This window comes from Rhamphochromis longiceps, linkage group LG9 (genome assembly GCF_057381845.1).
Source record: "Rhamphochromis longiceps isolate RC_006_pf linkage group LG9, R_longiceps_female_GT1.1, whole genome shotgun sequence".
NCBI lineage: Eukaryota > Metazoa > Chordata > Actinopteri > Cichliformes > Cichlidae > Rhamphochromis > Rhamphochromis longiceps.
The window spans coordinates 18,087,877-18,114,621 of NC_140565.1; the positions used below are offsets into that span (position 1 = coordinate 18,087,877).

General features: G+C 40.5%; 1 protein-coding gene across 3 annotated transcripts in view; it reads right to left on the bottom strand.

Moving 5' to 3' along the window:
- The window catches only part of sema5a (sema domain, seven thrombospondin repeats (type 1 and type 1-like), transmembrane domain (TM) and short cytoplasmic domain, (semaphorin) 5A), a 155,390-nt gene that overhangs the window by 113,218 nt on the left and 15,427 nt on the right, over positions 1-26,745 (bottom strand). For 2 of the 3 annotated variants that reach the window (XM_085418595.1, XM_085418593.1), the window contains exon 2: positions 273-484. In XM_085418595.1, coding sequence (XP_085274721.1) covers positions 273-420 — 148 coding nt within the window. In that variant the 5' untranslated portion in view covers positions 421-484. Of the gene's footprint in view, positions 1-272; positions 485-10,492; positions 10,631-26,745 lie in introns of those variants that run through there. The other variant, XM_085418594.1, reaches the window with a different exon arrangement.

Consider the following 26,745-nt stretch of genomic DNA (forward strand, 5'->3'; position numbering starts at 1 on the left):
CAAACTCTTTACAAGCTTTGTGTACTTTCTTTAACTTTGTTCATCGCAATCAACGTGACGTGTGTGCAAGGTTGTTTATGTCTCTTAGCAACAGAACTGAAATAATGAAACCATTCAGAAACATGTATGGTTTACAAGTTTAACCTTGCTAAGAGTGGAAAAGGAAATGAGTATAACTGATGAGAAAACTTCAGATATTTACGAATGGAGGGGGAAAAATGGAAAGAGTCGCTCTGATGACGTCAAGAGAGCGCATTTCTTAAACCACCTACCTGAGTGTGGGACGAGTGGGTGCTCCGTCCTGTAACAGGGTGATTCAGGCAGCAGCACTGGCCCTCTCCTGCCGGCCACACCTCCAGGCCGTAGGACCAGCATGCACTGCAGAAGCAGCAGTGCATGCTGGATAACAGGGCGTCCCATGGGGGCCTGGGCTTGGCTCACTTCTCCTCAGGCCTCAAGGGCCAAGCGCATTGGGGAGACACACCTGGAGAGACAGAAGGAGAAAGAGACAGATGTAGGTTTTAACAAAGGTTTATTTCACATTTGATTTAATCCGCGTGCTGAAAATCTTATACAGCCCCTCTGTATCGCTACACTCAGCGCGCAGCATTCCCCTCAGGAGATGAAAAGCTGCAAATATAAATCCTTACCAAAAGGGAGCAGGGGAGTGAGGTGTGAAGAATAGAGAGTGTGACAGATTTTCAGGGAAAAGTGTGCAGAGTTTGTGCTGGGAAACAGCAGGGTGCTCGTCTGCACTGTGAGACCTCACTTCTCACACCTCTGACACCACCGCGGTCAGTCAGACGTGGTATGCATTATCACCCAAATGGCAGTGTTTGTCTACCCTCTAATATCTGACATTAAATGCCCTTTTGTGCAGGTCCTTGCGCCCACTGCAGAGAAGCTTTGCTGTCTCTAACGACGAAGGAAGAATAGGGTATTCATGTGTTTTTCATCATTCTTTTGTGCCTTTGTGACTGATATACACACTGAGCAGCACAGCACTCCTGTGGCTCAATTACATCCTATAGAGGCTGCACATCTGACACATTTTTATTCACAGCCAAACCCTCCAATGCGCAGACGTAATTATTACATAATGCACACAGCAGACTCGCGCGTCCTGTAGTCATTCGCTGTGAGACAAACAAAGCAGTTTGCACAACTCAATTGTTCCTGATTTCTTTCTTTGTGGGGGTGAATTGATGAGCAGTCTAGACCACTGACATCATTACTTTTTAATCACTTATGTGATGCTAATACCAAGAAAGATGCATGCTGTGCGCAGCGGAGGAGCAAGTCTTTCTGACTGTATACGACATTAGGAGCAGCGTGTGCGGTGGAGTGAGCAAAGATACTCGTGGTCTTAGCTGTAAAGTGCAAGTGATGGAAGGCATTGCTTTAGGTTTTCATAATAGAGCAGCTGAACCTGTGGAAAACTCTTATTATTTTTATTGCATGTGAAATAGGCTTTTCATCTGTTGTCCAGCCAGTGGAAGAAATTGTATTTTCTGGAGCATGCACAGTTCATTTATTACGAACGGTAGGTTGCAAATAAGGAAAAGTAAAAGTTCATCTTTGTGTTGCTTGTGGGAAAACAGTCAAATATAGAAAAAGAAAAGCTAGCTGTTCGCAAGCTAAGAAAAAAAGAATTGGTGTGAACATTTGCGCTCCACAGAGCTCCACTTCTCTCTGAAGTATAAATGCCCCTTAGTGCTGGAAAGCTTGGAGTGGCTGTGGGGTAGAATATAAGACACCTACTCCTGCTTTCAAGTGAAAACCATAATGCCGATAGTGTGGCGGTATTATTTCATTTTCTCCTTGAATGAAAAGTTTACTCTGGCCTTAGTGTGCATGAATAAGCTCCACGGTCGAGGGGGCGATATGGAATTCGCTCTGAGTCCGGTGTGTAAAGGTGCAGGCGGTGCAGATATATGTGTTGCTCTCACCCGCAGAGTAATGTAAAACACCTGTCATCTACAGAAGGGAAAGCAAGTGACAGCCAGCGCCAGTTGCCTCTCTCTGTTCCATTTCCCTTTCGTCTTGACGGTTCATGCGTCAGCTTCTGTACTCTTTCTAAATTTTGCTTTAGTCAACCTGTCGCTTTACATGGCACCTTTCTTTGTCTGCTAGTTTCTTTGACACTCTTTAGCAATGTTTTGCCCACTAAAAAGCTATTTTACCTGTTGCTAGTCTGCTGGCTTGGACATTATTCTTGTCATTTCTCATGCAGCCTTACAACCTTTTCTGCCTGCATTCACTTAGGGAAAATATTTCATAATCTTCTGAGCGCAGAGGTGAACCCGATTTAGGAAATGAGATTATGGATGTTTTTACAGTCTTGTGTGTGTATGTGGTCAGAGATTTAAAAGGGCTCGGTTATTCACATGGATTTCTGTGAGCGTATTTGCTGGTCCCCCAACACAAACACGCACACACACATTCACACCCATACAGAGGGTTAGCTGACAGGAGCTTAAGCCAGGGCCAGCAGGTTGAGCGCCCTTTGTTGGCCTCGCTCCCTCAGTAACAATCCTGCATGTAACCTCCCGTCATCTCAAACATCCCTGCATGCACGCACACGGAAAACAAAACACTGCCATCTCATTTGAGCACAGTTTGTTGCGCTATTTAAAAATACATGCTATTGTGTAACCAGTCCCTTTTATCTGTTTCTTCATCATTTCGTGTGCTCTCTGTGTTCCACTGAGTTACAGGATGTTAAAATTTTTAATATGCCTTCATTTCAAGGTAAATGTAGTGTTCAGGATGCGCTAAAGTTTATGGTCGTATGCACTCATTTGGTGTAATTCATCTGCTGGTCACCACAATAGTGGGAATGTTTATTAAGTTGATTAATACATGTAGATCTGCTCATCAAGACATTTCTCTAGATTTTATAAGAAATAGGTGCAGAAACTTCATACATGGAAACACAGCATGTGAAGTGAAAATTGAGTCAGTAGAATTCTGACCTTGAAAGTCAATATTTGGTATGACCGCCTTTATTCTTCAACATAGCCCGAACTCTTTTAGGCAAACTTTTTTTGTAATATCTATTAACAGTCTTCAGGTATAATTGTCCAGGTTGCTTCAAGGATATCCAAAGCTTTCTTTGTTCTTGTTAATGTCAATATTCTTCAATAATGTTGATGTCTGGGATCTGGGGAGGCCGATCTATGATGGATAGTGCTCTACTGCATGTTTTTTTCTATTCAGGTATGCTTTTACTGCATTGGCAGTGTGTTTGGCATCACTGTCATCCTGACAAATGAGGCATATCAGATGCTTTCCAGATGATATTAGATAGTGGATCAAAGTCTGACCGTACATTTCTGGGTTCATAATTGCATCCATTGAAAAGATCTCCAACACCACTGGCCGAAATGCAGCTCCAAACCATGAGAGAGTCTCTGTTTTATACATAGCTGTAGACACTCACTGTTTTCTTTTTTGAGCTCTGCCACATATTGATGACATTGTGAACCCAAAAATTCAAATTTGGATTTTTCACTCATGTTGCTCAAGTCCACTTTAAAAGACTCCTTGTAAGCGTAATAAAGAGAAACAAGGGGTAGCTCAAGACTTTTGCACAGTACTGCCTATTCACATGAAAGCCAACTCCAATGAAAACCTCTCATTACATGGCAAAACAATTAAGATCTAGAGGCTAAAAACATTTGAGCCATAAATTTTAAAAATGCATATGTCACTTCAAAGACCCACAGAAACCTGATTTATGACCACATGAGCTGTTGCATTATTTAAAGAGAAACCATTTAAGCTGTTGTTTCACTTGAAGTGATTTCTGACTGGATCCTATTTTCTCTGTAACTCACCACAAGCCACTGACTTGTCCTATGGGAGAAAACTGGAAGAGAGCTCTGCTGTTCGGTGGTTTAACTCTAAATCATCTCCAGGGCATTAATACACGCCTCCACCACCACCCACTACTATTCTCAATGCTAGACAAGAACACATGTACACGGCCAGTGCATTTTACAGCACCCGGGGACCTGGTGATGGATAACACCCGGTGTATTCAGGGCACAGAGCAGAGGGAGTAGAAGTCACATAAAAACTTAACATGGTATAAATGATGTCATATGAAATGTATGTAGAGAGCCGTATGCAACCCGGGGAAGTGTTGAGCTTTGTGAGCTAAATGTTTTGACAGCATTTCTTCTTCACTCACTTCTTTGCAGTCTCTGAGTGTTTGTACACCACTTTGACTCTAATCATTGCAAATGACTAAACTCTGGCTCTCGTCCACAATGTGTCTTTTGCCTCGTCTCCCTCTCATCACCCACAGCTGGTTGTGGCAAATGCTTTCTTCCTGTTAATAGGGAGTTTTTCCTTCCCACTGTCACCAAGTGCTTGCTCATAGGGGGTTGTCTAGTTGTTGTGATTTAGTGCTATATAAATAAAACTGACCTGAACTGAATTGAATTCATTAGTGCTATTGTCTTGTTGATTCATGAGCCTATATTCAGCATGAATGGATGACAGCAGACCCCAATTAAGGTCAGAGGGCAGAGGGTAAAGTGGGCTGGAACAATCTAGAAAGGTGTTAAAGCACCTTAATTATAATTGGATAAATCTGACTGGCAGTTTAATAATGTCACGCAAGATAATAATGTGTGTGTGTGTGTGTGTGTGTGTGTGTGTGTGTGTGTGTGTGTGTGTGTGTGTGTGTGTGTGTGTGTGTGTGTGTGTATACAGCAGGCTTTTGTTGCTTCCAGTAGAGAGACACTATTGTCACTGGCCACACATCCTTTTCCCCCTTATCATGTCTCTCAGTAGAGCAGGTTCATGAATGTTCGTGTCAATAAACTTGCAATCATGGTGCTTATCTTCAAGACAAGCTAGCTACAGAAGGAGACCAAGTGTAAGTGCAGCTGCTTTTTAGTTAATGTCAAATGCAACATTTAAAAGGCTCAAAAATATCAGCAATAACTCAAACAGAACAATTTTTCTCTGTCTTTCTCCCCACCCCTGCAGTAGCTCTATATTCTGATTAGTATAGGTATAAGTATATAACTATAATTAACATTGAAGCGCTGTCATGGACTGCTCAGTAAATGACATTTGATAAATGGAAGGAATTTAAAGCTTGCATAAGTAATTTTCTGTATAATTATTGTAATTAGACAGTACATATGTACATAATGTCCTATTGAAGTCAGGTTAATTCATATTCAAAAAAGTAAATTGAATGATAAATGATAATTACTTTGTTTTATTCAAGGGCTGTGTAAGAATACCACCTTCAACTTCTACTTAACAACTTCTACAGCTTTTACTTTAAAAAGTGAAAGATGTAGAAGTTGTTAAGATTACAGGATCGAATATAAAACATGGATTAGTCATTGGTACATGAGTTAGTGAAGTGGGTGGGTTACCAGCTATTGTGAAGCCAGAAGCTGGGCATATTCGCCATCCCCACCTTAACTTATCAAAACCAGGTTTTATGTGCATGAGAAAGATCTGACTGTGAAATAGAGGGAAACAGCACGCTACCCAACTCACAACTGGTCAATCACACATTTATATATGATCCTTTTTGACAATAATAAGCACCATAACTGTCATACTTTTCACAGTTCCACTGCTGCTTGGAGAGCAGTTCCATGCAAACTGTGGATGACTTTGGCAAGCTACTAATGACCAAAGCAATTGCAGGGGCGTTTTTACCAACCAGTCAGGGAATACACAATGTTCCTTAGTGAATAGTGGTCATGAAGGGGTTGCTGACCAGTCTCTAGGTCTGAGTCACAGCACCTTTAGCAATTGATTTCTTAGTGGCGGCTATCAACCTCCAGCTACCACTTTAATGAACACTTTACCCCTTGAAAGCCTATTTGGTGTAAACCTTGATGCTCTTTTCTGAACAGAGGAGCTTCAGTCATATTTCAGGCCTCCTTGTAGAATAAAATGGCTGGCTTTGTATCAGAAGTAAGTGAGAGTGACCTATGCCTATGCAGGAAACTATCCGGTCGTTCAGTCTGACGTCACTAGCCGTGTCTGGGCCTAAACTCCGCTGCAGGTCCATATATCAAACGATCACTATGGCATTACTGAGAGTTGAAAAACTCTCTAAAGTCTTTCATCTTTAATAAAATGATCAGCGTTCTGCTCTATCAGGTGTAACAATTGAGTTTAACATCCAGGCATCCATGAAAACTGAATTTATGACATTTAATGGAGTTAGATGTTAGCAGGAAGTTAGCTCGCTAGCTTCTATCTAAATACAATATAGCATGTCCTGACTGCGGGGTTTTGGAAACAAATTAAAACGTACAGCTCTGTTATCACTTCCAACATAAATGAAGACAGAAAACTGAACAGCAGTGACGTTTGTAGGGTTACTGAAGTTTGGCTAGCTGGTATATAATGATGTGCTACGTGACCGCTAGTGACACAGCTATGTTAGCATAATATAAACATGGCATGGCAGGATGCTGTAAAAGGACCAAACTTCAGCCAGGAGAACAACTGAGATAATCCATCCACAATACGAGGTTAGTCATTCATATACTGCTGCATGGGCTGGGCTGTAGTTACATCCTAAGGTTTTAAAAACTGAGCTTAAATAAATGATTAGCGGTAATAAAAGCCGAGGGAGGTCAACAGTGATCACTGACTGTTTTAGGAGCTTTTTGAGATTAAATAGAAGAAAATACATAACATTAAACATGTTAACAACACAAAAGCCATATTAAACGCAGACTACTTTAGGCCTGGAAGTAGGATTCGTCACGTCATCACTTAACGACCGGATTCTAATGGTCACCAAACCACATCTTTGTTAACATATACTTTGATGTCAGAACTTAGTGGAATAATTAGGGGGGTCATGTTCATATTTCTAAATTAAATATAAAGCTGAAGGCAGCAGGTGGTTAGCTCAGTTTAGCAGAAGACTTGAAGCAGTGGAAAACAGGTACCAGCGCCCCTGAGCTCACTAATTAATATCATGTCACATCTTGTTTAGATTAAACTGCAAATGTAATCCACTGAAATCTTATGTAGGGTGTTAAACTGTGATGGTCTTGGACTGAAACCTCTATGCCTTTACTAAGCCAACTGTTTGAGACACCACACTATGAATAATTTCGCTAAAATCACTTGAAGCGAAATGTAAACGCAGAAAATAATGCATTCAGTCGCATTTGCACCGTCTGCACTCACGCACATTTGCATATGCATTTTAGGAGCTGAGGTGTTAACTAACTAATCAATTGAGGTCTTCCTGCAGTAACAAGTGCAGAGAGGATCATATTAACAACACTATTGATTTTGTCTGAAGGGGACTTCATGATGGTTAAACTGCACTATACATAATGAATAGACTCCTGAATAAACGGTGGCATTGTATTCATCATACTGACACATTCATGGGGGCACACACACACACACACATACAAACACACACATGTAAGCACGTTTGTCAAATGTGAGCAGTGCAGTGATGATCCATCTGTCCAAACACAGTCAGGGGAGTGTGAGATCGGGGTCACACCACGGTGCTGATAGATGCTTCTCTCACTCCCACTGGTCTCCCTCTCTCACTCTCACTATGGCCCCACAGCACACCACCAGTAAAATCAACCCAGACTGTGCTTTAGAGCAGAGCACACAAAGACACTAGCTGCTTTATAAAGCTCTACGCTTGTAAAGCTGCAGACTTATATGTGTGTATTTGGAATGTGACTGGCTGGGTGTTTGCCTGTTTATCACTCTGTCTATCAGGTGGGTTACTGCCAGTGTTGGTTTGTTGTTCTGTGTCTCTGTCTGCCAATTGGTTTCTGCGATTTTGTGTTTAGACCAAAGCACGCACAGAAATGGAGATGCGTCGCTCTGAAAGGGACAGCCGACTGTCTTATTTTCTAAAATGTCAGACTGACAGATTAGATTATGATGGAACAAAATTATTTGTAGAGAAAGTGACCTGATGAAATAATAAACGGCTAAACAAATGACTCAAGCGTTCAAGCATTGACCAACTAGCTGAGTAGCCAAAACGATTAGCTGTTTTACTGAGTAACCAACAAACAACCAAGCGCCTGCCAGGTTGACAGGATGACTGACAAATGACGTGGCCCAGTAACAAACAAGATGACTGACTGACAGAGAGACTGATGAGGTGCCTGACTGAGTGAATGACTGCTGTGTGAAACACAACATGACTGACAGAAAGACTGGCCTGTGTTCTGACTTTTGTTATTTTCTGGCTCTAATGGGATTTTCCTTACTGCCACTGGTCTGATTTTTTCCCCTGTCTTATATTGTTATCCCTCCGCGTGCCCCTCTGTCTCCACCTTTCGCTGACCTCTTCCCTCAGTGTTTATGCTCTTAGTCCACCTCGGTCCGCTGGGTGTCTCACAGGCTCAGCGGATGACAGAGAGAATGACGGAGTGATGATTTTGCCATCAAAGGCTCATCGCAGCACAGCAGGGCCCTTTCCGCTCGGTGACCCTCCACATCAGAGGGCAGATTAATTCCTTGCAAAGAATTTTGTTTGTGTCTCTCCAAGAGTGGGATTGAAAAGCACGCTTGGATCAGATGGCTTGTTTCAAAACCTTATCTTTGCTGCACAGTGTGGCTTTTGAAGCACAAATCAAATGTGCAAATGTACAGTTTGGTTCCTCTCTCTCTCTCTCTCTTTCTCTCTCTCTCTCTCTCTCTCTCTCTCTCTCTCTCTCACACACACACACACACACACACACACACACACACACACACACACACACACACACACACACACACACACACACACACACACACTGCTGAGTAAACATCTCTCCCAGTTTTCTCCAACTCCAAAAGCATTTCACACTCCAGCTTCTTACTCTGTATCGAAATTTCTCCACAGTTGGATCAAATAAGTCAGTGTGTGTGTAAACAGTTACACACTCAGGCCTCTGCATGTGTGCTCTATATCCTATACATTATATATTTTACTTTGCCACTCTCACTGATGTCTCGATTAAACAGCATAGCTTTTACCGCAGATTCCTGCACTCGTATTTATAATTTTATGAACTGGTGTAAAAGCTACGTGACTACAAAGGCTGCCAGACATTTGAGTTTTGGACAAAAACAAATTATATTTCTCCTTAAGGGGTGTACTTTGAAGATTAGTTAGTTAGCAAGGGATTAGACAGCTTAAAGGCAAAGTTTTTAGAGTCACAATGGTGGCTCTCTTTTATCCTGGTTAGACCACTATAGAAACCTGCTAAGCACATGGCTCGGTCTGGAGCACGTTATGTTCTGATTTTCAGCCTAAAATCACTGTGAGTGTGATACTGATTGTCAGCGAAGGGAACTGGCTCTGTATGGGTCAGTCTTATGGTAGAAGTACCATCACACAAAGCTATGAAGTAAAGTTAAAGCTGTGCAAACTGGATGTTTTCACTTCCAAAGAATTTAAAATGAATGGATTCAGTAGGTGATGGAGAAAACGCATAAATGTACTTTTTGTGCTATTCATTACATTCTTATGTAGCCAAAGTATAATAGATTTCTATGTACACTTCATCATGGAAATGTCAGACCTGAATGTGATTCACGTTTAACTCTTCACCCCACTTAGATGACTCCTTAATGCCGAGTTTTGACACCTCAGTAGATATAAATAAAGATGTGGTTTTACAACCATTAGAATAGACTCCATTAGAGACTAACAAAGTAGATTAGATTAGAGACTACCGTGTTATTTTTGTTCTATAAGCAGGCCTGAAATACAACAGAAACCGGTCAGTTCAGAAAAGCACTTGAAGTCATACTTCTACTAGACTTTCAGGTGGTAAAGAGTTAAAAGTATGAAGATTAAACTTTGCAATTTCTTATGTGTGGCTGCTATGCTAGAATGAGTAAAACAATCAAATAAAATGTATGCATTATCTTTATGAAATTTACAGGCTCAATCATAATCAGTCTGCATTCTCTTCTTGCCTTATTTGTAGCAAACTTATATTTTTGATCTCTCTACGACTTGGACAGGGTTTTAATGACCTTATCATAGAGTCTAATGAAGAAAGCCTCAGTTAACAAAGAATGGTGCTAACCATCATTGTGATACCCAGTTACCTTACAGTGAGTTTTAGGATCTGCCAAGACACCTCATGCAAAGAAAGCTATGTTGAACATGGGTCTACATGAACACTGAGGACCCAATGCAGGACACTGGAGGCAGGAATGCTGAACAAAGTGCAAACTACAAAACTACATGCTACAAAAACTCCAGGAAGAGCTCAGTACATCAGCTCAGACAAAAAAGAGAGAACAAAAGGAGCGTCCTCCCGACTCATGTTGTCAATCGTGCTGTCAGACTGACAACAGAGTGAGTGAGGACGTGGACTATAAAAACACAGGGAATTAACTGACTGCTAGAACACTGGGAAAACTCATTGGAAAGCGCTCATAAAGGCTATAAAAGGGATAAAGACAAAGAAGAGGATGGCAATTACTAAAATAAAACAGGACTTACCATAACTGAGACACAGAAAACGCAGAAGACGACACAGGCAGAGTCATCTCACAACACAAAAAGAACCAAAGCTAACAAAACCCTAACACCATGAACGTGGATACGTAAGATTCAAGCTTCTTCATTTAGATTAAAACTTTCCCTTAGAAGTTCAATCTTTTCTAATTAGTTTTCCTTCACATTGTTTTGGACATTTAAAAAATACAGCTTTGTCTCCAAGTGAAAACCAAGAAGACTTTTCTTAACTTTGGACCGACAGCAGCAGGGTGCGTCCTGTCTTTCTTTGTCAGTGCATATTCCTCGCTCCGGTCTTTTATCTTCACCTGCACATAATCTGACTGCGAGGATAAAATTCCATTCTGTTCGACAAACAGATCGAAATTGGAACAAACAGTAAATCGAGCAAATAATGAATTTATTTTTCCTTCGCTGGAATGATGATTCCAATCTGTTGTTGGGTTTGGGACTGCCGAGTAAGATTCGGAAAACACAAGTGCATGACCTTCTGTGTGTTTTCCGCTCTCAGCATATGGAGGGAGGCGAGATGGTTGATGAAACACAGGCGCTGGGGACGAGAAACAGACGCGAGCTTCTCTGGTGGTACAGTGAGACATTGCAGGCAGCCTCCTCGGTTTGAGAGCTTAAAGTTCATTTCACGAACCTTTCGCTGAAACTTGTTTTTTTGTTGCTTTTTTGCTATTTTAGGGTCAATCTAAGGTAATCTAAGATCTAAGATAATTGCTCCTGAGTAGCTCAACCTGTACTGCATGCTTACTTCTTTTCCCACAGGCTGGAAAACACAATGAATTTCAAACATACAGAAGGCTGTGTACTGCACGGAGTAGAAAGGCTTTTTTTTGGACCAGCCTTGATGACTCGCCCGGCCACAACCATAGCTTTGGTCCACTTAAATCGTACATTGCACATATTTGCACACACTCACTGAGCCACAGAGAAACACACACACTAACTCCTTCCACACTCTTGCTCAAAAACACACCCAGCAATTTCACGACAGTCCCACCCTAACTCCCCAGAGCTTCCCAAATTCTGCTGTTATTTTTACTCGGCCTGCTTTCTCTCTAGCACTTGCGCTGATGCTTTACCACGTGTCTGAGTGCGGTCTGCATGTGTGCATCAACGCAACTACAGGAGAGGCACGGCTTAAACAGCCTGCAAAATGTGGCAGGAAAGTGACATCACGTCTGAAGAGAGAGAAATATCCTCTCGCATGCCAACAGAAAGCAATTCCCAGCAGGAGCTTGTGTTGCTGTTTTCTCCTTTTATGATTACTGGAGGTACTGTAATATAACCTGTGACTCAAAACCATTACACGAGGTCAGAGTACAGACCTGAACTGTTTCCTTTCAAGTTTAGGTCAAAGCGAGGCAGAGCCAGAGCTCGTGACCTACACTCCGACTTCATAATTACAGAGTTTATCATCTCAGTGGGGTTTTTTTTCTTCTCAGCTGAGAAGTAACACACTGAGAAGTTGTTTGGTTTTTATTTAGGCTAAATAAGAAACTGCCAAATCTGGAAGCCTATTATAGTTTGCTGACTGGAGTGAATGACAACATATCAAACATTTCAGCTGGTGGTGTTTCCCAGCCTCTAGTCATTGTGATGTTTGGTTGAGTTACATCTTCAACGTTGCCTAGACATCATTGATAGACTTCTTTTAAAGAGAACATTTGTGCTTAAGAAGTATTTACCACTATCTATATATTAGAATAAAATCAAATATTGTTTCTCGTCAATCAACAACCTCATCCTTTTAAGTCCTCCACTGAGTCTGATGCAGTTCACCATGCTGCAAATGAATTTAGATGAACACAACTGTAAATTGCTTGAAAGTATTGGTTATTTATTTAATTACTTAAAAAGTCTGGAGAAGATGTTCTGTTGATGTTTATAAACAACCATGTGCTAAAAAAAAGTCATACTGTGATTGTTGGGAAGGCTGTGCGTTGGTGCTTCACATCGCAGGTCAGATTTGTGTTAAAAATACAGATGAACAGATGTTATGTTTGATTTTTGGCAAATACAGTCCTCCATTGCTCTTCAAATCAGTGGTTTACCAGTAGGCCACAAAAAAATGCCCAATCAAAAGACCCTGAACTACAAGCAAACTATAAGCAGAAATCAGAAAGCCACACCAAAAATCTTGTCACTTACCCTAAATATTCTAAATATTCATATACAGAGTCTGTTAAACGAGATAAGAAGCTGGCAGACTCAGCTTAACATGAAAGTCAGGTTGTGTCCAAAGATAACAACACCAATCTACCAGCACCAATAATAATTTAAAGAATTTATGCATTGAAACCACACGTTGTCACCTGTGCGCACGAGTTTTTGTGCAGAAGAACAAATGAGAGACAATTTTATTTGGTGAACTTTAAATCTCCTGGTAGGTTAAGTTAAAGAAAGAGGACAGGTGGAAAGACCTGACAGAGGACGCTCAGCTGATCCATCTACTGTTCACTGAAGCCTCTTCAGAAATGGTCCCAGTGAAAGGGCGGCTGTCAAGAAGCCATTCTTATGGAAGGGAAACTGAAGAAAAGGCAGAGGTATGCCAAATTACACAAGAACTGTGCTGAAAATCAGCGACAACAGGTCCTATGGAGTGTCCACAGCTGGGCTGCATTTCAGCCACTTGCGCTCAGAATCTTGTCAAAATTAATGGAATTATATACAAAGAAAAGATAACAGCATCTGGAATGTGTTTGATTGGCAACAGCTTCATTTTTCAGCATAAAAATGATCCCAAACACACTGCAGTTACAGGATCAGTCATGGATTGGCCTCCCCAGAGCCTGGACTACTGAAGCAGTGTGTCTTGACAGAGAAAGGCAGCCAGCATCCAAAGAAGAGCTTTGAGAACCGTTCCTGAAGACCTTTTACATAAAGCTTGCCTAACACAGTGCTGAAGAACCAAGGTGGTCACACCAAAGAACAAATACTGACTTCATACCAAATACTGACTTTTAAGTTCATTAGAATTGTACAAACTCTCTTTTTTGCCTTATATCTGTGTATCTAATTCTGCAGCAACAAAACATTACTGCTCTACAGAAAAAAAATATTGACTCAGATCTGAAGAGATTCCAATAAAGTCCATAAAATAGCAGTTTGTCACTTTGATTTATGCCTGTCTTGAAGGAAGTGAATCAGCATATTTGCCTTCAAGTGTTGAACTGCTTCTTTAATGTTTTCTTAGTGAAAAAGGCCCTGAGAGATTTACATGCAGCACAGACACAGGGAAAAAGGATTATCAGCTATCAGGATCTATAAACCACACACTCAGCCCTTCTGTGCCAATTTCCATCATCACACAAACAGCACACCTATCCTAACCTTTATAGCCAGGCTGTTGCTGAGGGATGTAACAGTGTCACCTTCTAAAAACAAACGAAACAAAGAGAGGAAAAAAAGAAATGTGGCCGGCCGAGGCACTGATTGACTCTGACATGCAGCCCAGACCCCGAGGCTAGTGTCTGAGCTGCTCTCAGTGTCAAGAAGGCGCTGTTCACAGGGACCAAGTTGTCAAAACAACCTTACAGCGCTGGAGTGGCTTAAATCTCAGAGACGAAACCCACAGTTTGTCACTGCTGTCCAAAAACAACATCACACTGAGAGCTGATATTTCCATATGCGCCTCAGCAGCGTAATGCAGTCACTTCTCTGATAAGGAGAAGGGAGTGTTTTTTTCTGCTGCCACCCATGTTATTAAAATTTTTTGGGCCCTTCTGTAATCCTAAATTCATCAATGTCTTCGACCACAGCTTATACTTAAGATCAACATCAATCCCCAAAACGCTTGATTGATTTCTGTTTTTCTTTCCCGCATAACTTGAATATGATCAAAATAATCCTTTTTGTGGATGTTTGAAGATTTTTCTGTCATTTCCCCAAAATTTAACCGCTTAGGTAATGAACTGGCATCAAAAGATTCCTTACACTTCAAAAGCCTTTGTTCTCCGTGAGGTGTATTAAAAAGAGCCACTTCGCGCTACCAGAGCCGTGCCATCTGATGAGTGATCCAAGGCCGTGGCGCGGGAATAGCCACAACACTCAAAGACTTGCAGACAAATAACTTGGCAGCAGTGCAGGAAATACAAACACTAAACTCATACCGACACATGCACGTTCACCTGGGACCGCAGCGATAAGGGGCATAAAGCCCACCACTGAGGAATGGTGACATTTTTAAAGCTTTAATTACATGGTTGGCTAACGGGCAGCCGGCTGTCTCACTCGGTGCAAAATTACACTATCACTGTCTAAGGCTGTGCACGAACACAAAGTCGAAAACTGACTTGCCATTCATACAAACACACCTGCCTGCTGAACCTCTGAGGCGAAGACACAGAGCGAGGACGCCCACTGCTCTGCCAGTATCACAGGGAAACCACTAACTACAAGACCAGCTGGCTCATCGACCTATACGTCCAAAAGAGCATTGAAATGCTAGCTTGATGTTAACCACGCTACAAATGAAAAGAAAATTACAGCCATCCAAGGGTAAACTCCTCTCATTCAGCTGAGAAATGAAATCAGTGAGTGGAGATTTTTTTTTTCTTTTCTGTCTGTTCTTCTGCAGTTTCGAATCATCCAATTACTAATCTTGCAATCAATCATCAGCTTTAGCGTTGACAGAGTACGACTGGGGAATGATGGATGAAATCCCTTACAGATAGATTCCACCACAGGGGAGGTCGAGTCTCTTCGGCTGAGCTTGCTGTGATTGTGCAGAGCTCTCAGCTGTTTGTGCCGTTTGAGCTTCTGCAGCAGAGGTGGAAAGCAAGAAAGGGTATTTAATCATAAAGTTAATACTTAATCGTGGTGCTATTTTGTTTCTATTTAAAGTCCTGTTGGTATATAGCAGCTAATTATATGCAGAGGATTGTCCTTAATTCTTACTGCTGACCCCTGCTAAACAGACTTTTACAGCTTCTTTTAACTCTTCATTTTGGATTTTATCCTGGTGGCCACAAACATGACACCAAATGAATGCTAACATTAGTGCATTTGCTGCTGGATGTGTAAACGCTTGCCTGCCAAATCAAAGGGTGTTTACAGGCTGTTTCCACTTTTCCTCACGTGCCAGAAAATCTGTTAGTGCGGCTTTACATGTGAAGCATAAAACAAGATAAAGTATCATTTACTTTTATAGTCTAAACTTGGCAACATGACAGATGAGATTTTTAGAAGACAGTTTTTGGATCCCAATCTTTATTTACCTACATAACGCCATACATAGCTTAAAGTGACTCCTCAAAAATCATCAACTTAATTCCTTGCATGCTCGTGCCAAGCTGTTCCCATTAAGTGGATTTTGAGTAAAGTAAGCCTCAACATCTGTTTGTTGTCTCGTCCTGATGCATATTATGCCAACAGAATATGCATTAATGGTTAATCCGATCAGCTTGTGTGTAAATGAGCTTGTTATACATGGGTTTAATTCAAAAATACATCTGTGCTAGAAAACACTTCGTCTGCAACATATACTGTCATACGTAAATTTTTTTTGTATTTAAATAGCTATATCAATAAAGTCATTTTTTCACTTGCAATTTTTTCCTTTCTATTCTATCACAAAAACATGTGACGTGACCAAAAACCTTTTAACACCACATGATGTATTCAAATTAAATCGTAAAATGGTAACAGATCCATTAGAATAATCAATCAGGAGTTTTGTTGAGGTGGACACACAAACATCAGTTATTGAGGGGTCATGTCAACTGCTATTTGACTACTACTACACTCATCAACCAGACACTGTCCTCAGTGACAATTGGTATGGCAGATTTTGTAACATCATTTAGTCAAAGAGGATTTCATAATTTCTGCTATGGTCGTACATCATGTGCCATTTTGTTTGCCTACACATGTCAATAACTTGAACCTGACAAGATTATAATAACAAGCTGGGAAAACAGTGTTTTTTTTAAGCTGGACTAATTCACGTGGCTTGAAATCTTATTGTTTTAAGTACACTGTATAAATACATATATTGTTAGGCATATAAAATAAGACAAAATGCTGACAATATACACTGATAATACATTGCATGACCATATGTCCAGCCCATCCTTGCTGATGCAACCACACAGTTGTATGGATTGGTGGACAGATATACTGATGACTGGCCGAAACACGTTGGCCAAGAAATAAAATCGTTCTTTACACTACAAGTGCTGCTGGAGCTTCAGACTTTTCACTACTACACTCGACAGCCAGACACTGCCAAATAAAGGTGGGGGGGGGAAATCGATACAGCACAGTATCGCGATATGTTGTGTGGCGATTTTGTATCAATACAGCCACATCCAATATCGATAACTTATTAAATAAATGAAAATACTATGAATAAGGGGGCTCATCTCAACCTTTCTGCAAACAGTCTACATCTACTGTCCAACCCTGCTAAGTGTGCAGTGATATGAGTGGTAAGCAAGATTTTGTTCAGTTAAATATAACCCATATAGTCAAAGAGGATCTCTTGATTTTCATTATAGTTATATATTTACATCCCTTACAGCTTACCTATACATGGACTATATCCCATTGCCTACATGCACACACATACAGTCTATTTATTAACCTAGACATTCTGATGAAATTAAACTGATATGGTTCTTTCATAAGGTGTAACTATGTAGCCTTTGGTAGGTGGTTGCTAGGTAACATGAAGACATAATATCTGATATAGACAAGAACATTCAGAGGCCTAAAATGTACCTGTGTTCCCATTTTGGTTGTTCAACTCGTGATTATGTAGGAGTAGTTTGCAGGCGAACAAACAGAGCTTTTGTGTATTAGAGTAAGATTACTTTTTTTAAACTTTTGGTTTGCGTTTGGTTGAACGTTTGCTAAATTAGTCAGATTTAATAAAAGACTGGTAACCCAATTTCACCAGAAAACATAAATCGGTGATGATTTATTAATAAGACTGATGTTTATTTTGGCTACTGGAAAGAAACCAGACTGCAAGTGGGGTAGCTCTAACCAAGCTGATGTTCGATACTTTTTCAGCCCATCTCAATATAGCTTTTTATTTAATTTTTTAAAAAAAATTATTTTAAGTTGGCTGGTTCCTAACAAAAATCCCAAATGGTCAAAAGAGGGCAAAAAAGCAGGCAGAAGTGTGCGGTAATCAATCTTTCCACATGTTTCTCACAATCAACACATCGAAGAAAACAAGCCTAACAAGCAGCCAAATCCTACAGCTCAGTAATTATATGCCTGAAAAACAACAACATAGGTATGAAAAAGAAAAACATGAACAGATATACTTCAGCACACATAAGGGACCTACAGATGGGGAGGGAGTAATAAGAAAGCTGCCTTGAGATGAGTAGTCTCTCTGTATCTGAAGAAATGTGGCAGGAGGGATAGTAAATTAGTTCCCGGCTCCACTGGAACCAATTAATTACCCGTATGTGTGCATTCGTGTAAGCCTGTGCGTGTCTGTTCAGTGTCAGGCCTTTGTAATTTGTCGTGTTAACATCAGAGATAGGCACAATGGCAGAAAGTTAGAGCGTTAATGAAAAGCAGAGATGGGTTTGGTTAACAGCAGCTGTTTCAACACAGAAGGGACGCAGCAGAAGTGGTCTTTGTGCGTACGCGCCTGCCCGAGCCTGCATCTCCCCGAACTTATCTCCCAAGGGTAAACTGGAACAAGAGATGAGCAGAGTTGGAGACGGAGCCTGCAGACATCTGATGTGATTGTGTCTCCACTAGACAGAGCAAACAGATGTAGGCCTGTCTCTCTTGTCTCGCTCTTTATTTCCTCGCCGTGGTACTGAGGAATTTTGAAGGATTGCGTTTCACTGCGAGCTGAACGGACCAGTCCACTTTGACAGTTAGCCTCCTCAAAATAGAGACGCCCAAGACTTCCTGCCACTTTCAGAGGCAAGCTGCACACCTTAGCCCCAGGCATCTTGTATTTCTGGATCTATTGAGGCCATGTAAAGGCAAAAACTTATATAAGGATGGAATGTGCTACTTCAGTAATTCTTCTCCTTCTCTTTTCTGTTCACTTCTACAGGAGCAGGGCCTACGGGTAAAGACTTTAATTGGGCATTTGATTCCCACTTGGCGTCCAGAAGAAGACTTATTTTAGTCCGCGGTACAATTAGGAGGTGTAGCAAATGTTTTGATTCTGCAGTTATTTATATCACAGGCACTAATATCACAACTGCACTTTTAAAAACAAATGTGTTAAAAATTTATTTAAGTTTGCTAGCTTGGAGCTCGGTTTATATTCAGTTAAAGCTGAACCTGAAAACACAGACAACCAGCTGCTACACCGACACAAAAAAATAGAATTTAAACAAAAATTTGAAATATATTAATTTCACTAGTAAGTTTTTCGAGCCTCCGTTGCATTAATGTCGGTAATGCTTCTTGAGGTCATTGGATGAAGATATGAAAATGGTTGGTTAATAAGCTTATTTACATCTTGTGAGGACGCGAGTGAGTAAATCAAATGATTTGTGCTACGTCTTTGAAATGCACCACATTAAAGAGGCTAACTTTTAACATCAGGGCTCAGTGATTAGGATTCTGCAGGGAGGCGGTAATTGCATTTCCGTCTGTGTGATCCAGCGTATTTTCCCCACGAGAGAGGCCAGGCTGTTTTGAAACAAGCACAACATCTCGCAACACCCTCTCAGAGGGGAAAAAAACTGCGAAAGCAAAGGGCAAGTGACATTAATATATGCTGAGCTGTCCATCATTGTGTGAATGATCCAAGTGCATTGTGTTTTAATAGTAGCATGCTTCTGATATCCAGCAAAATGATTTTTCTTTAAAAAGTCAATCAAACAACAAAATTTTGTACAATATAACGTACAATATCGAGACACAAAAATACAACCTCAGTTCTTAATAAGTTTGATGCTTTGTAAATGCAAATAAGAATAGAATGTGATGATTTGTAAATCTCATGAATCCAGATTTTATACTCAATAGAACATAGAAAACATATAATTTTGAACACTGAACTTGATAACAGCAACATGTCTCAGAAAAGCTGTGAGAGAGCCACGTTTCCCACTCTGTAGCATCTCCTCTTGTTTTAACAACAGTCCAAATTATAGGAACTGAGGAATGTTGTCCCATTCTTGTCTGATATAGGATTCTAGCTGCTCAGCAGACCTGGGTCTTCTTGGTCTTTGCACCCATTAAAAAAAAGAAGTCAAATTTTAATTAATCTGACCACAGAACTGTTTTCCACTTCTCTTCACTTCTCTCTTCTTTTTAAATAAGCTTGTCCCAGAAAAGATGGTGGTGTTTCTGGATCGTGTTCACTTATGGCTCCTTCTTTGGTTAACAAAGTTTAAACCTACAATTGTGGATGGTTGATAGTTATTTGTGGAGGTGTTCCTGAGCCTGTGCAGTGATTTCCATCACAGATTCATTCATCTGAGAGCCTGAAAATCTCAGCCATCTAATAGTGATTTTCAGACTTATTTCTTGCGCACTGAGACATTTTTGCAGATTCTCTGAATCTGTTGATAATATTATAGACTGTAGATGATGGGATATTCAAAGTCTTCACAATTTAATGTTGAGGGATATTATTTTAAAATGGTTCTACAACTTGAGTTTTTTGCAGATTACTTCCTAGAAGCTGCCTCTATAAGATGTTCTTTTTATACTCATGTTACTCACCTGCTGCTAATTAACCTAATTAGTTATAAATCTGTTTCTTTTTATTTTACAGCCCTTTGTTGACCCCATCTAAATATTTTGCTGCATTGCTGCCATCAAAATCAATAATCAATAGGCTAATATTGATTACTGAAATAATAAAATGTCTGTTTCAGATCATTTTTGTTCCATTTTGAATAAAATCTTCAGCCACTGGATTTGCCATCATTATGATCTGATTTTATATGATTTTTTAATGCACTGACTTCTGAGACTAGTAGAAATAAATGATCAAAAATACATTACATAAGGTTTAATATTATTTGACCTCATTTGCATGTTTAATCTTCCTGGTGACATCTATAAGTTTATCGTTTTTATGAAATCTGCCTTCATCGTGTGCAGCATCTCCACAAACTCACACACATATTGCAAGGCTAGTTATGGATCAGGAGGGAGACCAGGTTGTCTGCCAATCAGAATCAGGTGTTTGATCTTCAGCTCCTCCCATCCATATGTTTAAATATCCTCAGACAAAATAATAAGCTCCTGATGCATTGCGTTCGCAAATGTTACACAAGGTTTATAGGTATAAGAAAAAACAACCAGTATGAATGAGTGTGTGTTTGGATGAATGCCCAGTTAGAGTAGGAAAGCGCTATATGAGTGCCAGTCCATTTACCATTTACACAATCATATAACATGCAAGCTACTGAGATTAGCTTACTAATGGACACTTTTATTTGTGTGCCCCAGAAGGAAGCAAACAGGAGGCTCATCAATCTGGCAACATTAGCTTTTAAGTAAAAACATTAATTTATCTAAATATCACAGCACCATCAGTAACATTAAATTCATATAGTGGATGTTGGGTTGATTGAGGCATTAAGCAAATTAACTTAAACATTGTATTTATTAAATATTCCAGTAGTGATAGTGTGCAAGAGTTTCATTTAATTACTTTTATTATGCATTTTCTGAGCTTTCCTTTAGAAAAGTCTGCAGAGATTTAATACATGTATTTGATTAAAAATGTATCCATAAATACACGTTTCCAATAAAAAAAGAGATTTTTTCACAACATTGGGAGCAAGGAATATTTTATTCCTAAACAGAGTGGATTTTTTTGACAGCATTTTCTCATTTATGCAATGCTAAAAAAAGAAAGAAAAACTTCCATCATTTCCTCTGTAAGTGAAAAACATTCATATTGATTATTATTGTAAAAGAAAATTCATGCACACTAAGACAGATGAGCCCTATTTGCATATTAAAATCTCAGTTCATCAACTAGTTTTTTTAAAATATCTTATTAACCTTAACACCATCCTCCATGTGCGGCATGAATATTCAGCGCTCCAGCGCTATTTATAAAGTACTCATTGCTGACGGCTTTAACAACCCACATTTCCCCTCTAACAGAGACACTCACTGGATTACTATAAGGTAAAAGAGCTTAAACCACGCCACATCATTATTTCACCTCACATCAATAGACGTCATTATCTACATGCTTAGGTCCAAAGGCTTAATGACCAGGTTGTCCTTCACCATGTGCTCATTAACCACTGTGACAAAGCCTTTTGTGCAGGTAGATTTCCTCTGTAAATGCCAATTGGAAGGTCATGAGAAGTACTGAATTGGAGCACAAGTTGACAAAGTGCCAGTGAAGAAATGCAGGTTAAATGAGATTTTTACCCTGCCAAGTAAGCCCTGCCTCATGTTAACCAAACCAAACAGGAACTACTAACATCGTTAAAACTCCCAAAGTGAAATTTGCCTTTGCAGGCTGTTTCATAGACTTTCATATAATAGCACTGAGGTGGGGAGGTGGTGCATTTGAGAAGCTGCCACGCTTTGGAGACAAGGACAGGAGGGGAAACTTCAAACTTCAGAGGGAAACTGGGAAACTGAGGCTCAAGCAGATTTTCTTCGGGTGTCATTACTGATGCTGATCCCTCGGCACGTCATGCTCCGCTCTTACTAATCAGGTCTCACCATAATGTTTCCTCACTGTCTCTCTCTCTCTGATCAATGACACTCTGCCCTCCTTTAAAAGCATGAAACCTCAGACAGAAAGCGTGAACTGCACAGCTAATCCACTCCACCAGTGTACTGCTAAATTACGCTACAAAGAATGGACAGGTGGGTGCAATGAAAGTAGAGCAGGTAAAGATTATATCTGGCCACACAGGGACAATCAAAGAACTGCAAACAAAGACGTGACTCTGAAAACAGGGAGGAACCTGAACCTGCCTGGTCAGTTCCACCTTTGATTCTGACCATTTTGGAATGAGCATCACAGAGCCACATTCAATCATCGCTTCACTAATGTGCTTTACAGTATTTCAAGGTGAAAGAACTGCTGACATTGCCATTTGCAGTCAGACTTTGAGATGGTTTAGAAAAAATATGAAAAACACTTCAGGGAGGCTGTGCAGCATTCAGCTGGGAGGTCAGTTCTGGTTTTAATATTAAAAAAAAGAAGAAAAATTCAAGGCTATTTTGAGTTAGACAAAGAGCTGCAGTAGCTTGTAATTAGGCTGAAAAGTGCACTTTGCCTGAGACAGTGTGCAGAAGGCTGTTTTTATGACTATAGTTGGTTTCCTCTGGTCTGAATTCAGTGGATAGAGAGAGCATGTCAGCTCCTAAAAGTGATGCAGTGGAAGGGGTTTGATATTCTTTCACAGAAAATGTATTACTAAAAGCCAAGCTGGAGCATTCACATACTCACATGTATCTGCACAGGAATGTCCTGCAGAAACTCCCCAAATATAAAAAAGGTAAGAAGACCTCACTTCATACCCAGAGTAGCCTCTTGTAGCTATTGATTTTGATCCCATTCAGATATGCAAAGCACACCTGACCATGAGCTCTGTCCAGCTCAGGCATGCAGAGCGCTCCTTGAAGTTGGGTCAGTCTGGGGTTGGATCATCTTCCCTCAATCTCCTCTAAAGGTTTTCACAACACTCGTGCATCTGTTTTTTTCATCACACAGACAAGTTGAAGGTGGCGTCTGTGCCCTCGGGTCAAATAAAAATTCAGACAAAGGTCATCATAACTGCATATCTTATTCAATCTTTCATGGTCCAAGGGAGTTTCACATAGGTGCATTATGCAAATGTAACATTTGTAAAGCAGTCATACTGAGTGGGTACTCCAAAACCAGCAGACATGCAGAGTTTAGTTCTCGTTATTTAAAGTTATTTTCATTCACAGAGAGAGGCACAACATAAAACACATTACTATTAATTTGAACATAAATTTTGACACAGGAGGTGTCCTTCCTCCTTGTTTGCTTTAATTAAACTGCAAATTCTTCTTTGAAAGCAAATATTAAATCTGTGCTACTGTTTAACTACTGCAAAGATCCGGGTGTTACATAATTAAAAAAATTGTAGTGTTGTTTTTTTAAAATAAAACATTCAAAGAAATATCACTGTGCTATCATAGTGTTGGGTTTAGAAAGCAAGCATTCACTCTTCAGCTATTCTATGTTCAGCTCGTGGCACGGCTGCCTTGAACTACCTTGTAGCAACAACACTTTGACGACTATGACGAACACTAGTGACTATTTGAGGAATTCATAGTCAGACTAATTGCAAGTCCTTGGGGTACGGTGTCACTGTGCCCCCAAAACACTGACAACACATAATAAGTTTCTTCTAATTGACCCAAATGAGCAACGTAACAAATAGCAATCACTTTGATAGTGTGTCATCACTTTCCTGTAAAAGAAATCTCAGATAGCATCAGGGATTCGAGGCTACAAAGAGTGAGGATACACATCCTGTCTGTCTGCTCGTGTTCTAACCCAAAAAAGTGAGAATGCTACATCTGTCAGAACAAATAGCACATAAAACACACTTGTAAAGCTGGAAATTGCCACATATCATAAAAGCGGTATATCTTTAAGCTTTTTTTTAAACCTGCAAAGACATAATTATCAAAAAACCCACCCTCTGTTTTGCTAGGAAGTGGATGGATGGGCTATAATCATTATAAGAATGCATGTGTCAGCAGGTGTGCACGAGTGTGTGCAAGTGTAAACTTAAGGCTTGTGGTCGGCGTTTAATGAGTTTTGTGGGGGGGAAACTCCAAAGGGTTTCAGGATACGAGTAAGAAGCTGTAGTCTGTATTTGGGCCAGCCAGTATTAACTCTGAGCCGTTATTGCTGCAGGCTCCTCTACAACTTGATTAGGCAGGTATGAGGAAGGGACTCAGTGCGCTCTCGCTCGGCTGAATTGAAGGCGCGCACAAGGACGAGCCAACACACACACACACACAAACACACGCTCAAATTAATACACAAAGGGACACACACATGCAATCTTTGTCCGTCTTTTTACCCTCTTTCCCAACCACCCCTCGCGTTTAATACAAACACAGTCCTCCAAAAACTGCCACCTGGGAGCAAAAACAATATCATCTAATCAGCTGCAACAGCTACATCAACTTCCCTGACAGATGAAGAGACGCATGAGCCCGCATGGCATGTGTCTATAGCGGTGACACGTCTAATTTAAGCTCACAGCTAAATATACAGTACAGCGCAACACTGCCCCTCTGAACTGTGCAGTTTCATGACGCCTTTGATGGCTCAACATCAAAGCTGAATATCATTGCTTTTAACTCTAATATATTAATTCACTTTCTATGTTTAGGTTTTGCCTCATATTGCTGCTGCAAAAGTTAGCTTGCCCTCGCAATGCATATTCATGCAGCATGAGCACACACACACAAACACGCATTACAGCACCTAAGAACCACATAAGACATTAAGCTCCTGAGATTTTGGTTAGCTGGCCTAAATTTCCCTGAAATTATGGCATGTATTAATTTGGAAAAGACCTTCCTGTGTTATTGTAAGAACAATTACAGGTTGTACTCTTGGTTGATACCCCCTGACTGCTCTAAATCCCCAGCAGTCAGTCATACAACTAGTGGGAGTATCTAATGTGTGGTCTCGCCTGCTGTTGTCACATTGGCCCTGGGGTCCATATGAGCTTGATTATAGGCCAAAAACAGATGTTTCTCTCTGTAAATGTGTGTGTGTGTGTGTGTGTGTGTGTGTGTGTGTGTGTGTGTGTGTGTGTATGGTCTCTTCACCAGCTTAAAGCCTGTTTGTAAAAAAGCAAAATGTGTACGTGTGTGTCTGCACAGCTGTTTACCTGGGCTAAAAGTATTTATTACTGCCGAAGCGCTTCTTTGTCAGTGTGCACATGACCCACTTATCAGTTTATGCTTACTTGTGTGCTTTTTGAGGGTGTGAGTATGAGTTCACTTTACCAGTTTAAGTTTAAGGAGTCATTAGAGAGAGAGACCAAAAAACCCTACAACAGACAGCGCTAGCATCAGCTCGTGGTCTAATTTTAGCTCGTTAGCATCAAACAGCAACCACCTTGACTGAAAAATGAAGCAAAAACAGCAGTTTCCCAAATGGCCACTTAAGGCTGGCTCCAAAAACAAGTTAATCCCAAAAGACCCCTGTGATAACACGACCAGCTTTACAGTCAACACACACTTGTTTACAGTATACTAAAAAAAAAAAAGCTGCTGCTAGCTTTTTGTTTGTTTTTCACAACTCAGATCTTTAATTTTTACTAAGTTAGCATTATTAGGGGTTTAGCATCATTAAGTGAAAGCTGCTTGGGGACCCTGGTGGTATAAGATGAATGGAGCTACTGTGAAGCCACCGACTCAAGGTGAGGACTTTCACCATCGCCATTTAGATGTTTTGAATCCTGATATGATTAGAGGAATAGAGGTGACTGTTAAATGTTCATTTGTTAATAGCTTACCAATCATGAATCATTAGCCATCAGCGTACCCCAGATAATCATCATTACTCAATCACAGTATGACCAAGATGTACAAAATGGACTAAATTAAGGACGAAATGAGCGACTGAGCCCATCAGCTCAAGAGGAAAGCATTTACAGAGGCAGCAGACCATAAGAAGTGGACAGGCAACCAGCTTTGATGGGGGCCATTGAGCTCACCTTGCTATTCCAAAAAGCCAAGAGAGAAATGTAGCTACAGGTAGGAAATCTAAATCTTAAGTTACAGAGACAAACAGGACACAAACATTTTCTCTAAGTGCAGAAGTGGATCAATGAACTCACACACTGCAGCTGATTGTGAGTGCACAATACACTCAACACATTTCCATTGGTTTTGCAATCTTTTAGTCGAATCATGCTTTAAAACTAGCTGCACAAGCTGATGAATTAGTTTCAAAGAGACATCAAGGGTACTTCCCACTGTCTGACCTGCATCCTCAGTGTCCTCCTCAGTCATGCTGTTTACCACAATTGCTGCAAAAGCACTAAACTACTATGAACCGGATAATTAAACTGAGCTTACACTGCAATTGCGTATCAGTGATATGGGTATTTTAGGTAAAGTGCCTTTACCAGGTGGGCCTGGGCCCCTTTGGCGCGTCCATAATGGAGGTAAACAGAGGTCAAGACAGAGAGCTGTTTTTCCACAGATTTCTACGGCATCTGAAGCTATCACCATCTGTATTGTACCTCATCAATAGACAAATTATACTAATGCAAATGCGGATGGCAATTTAATGCAATTAG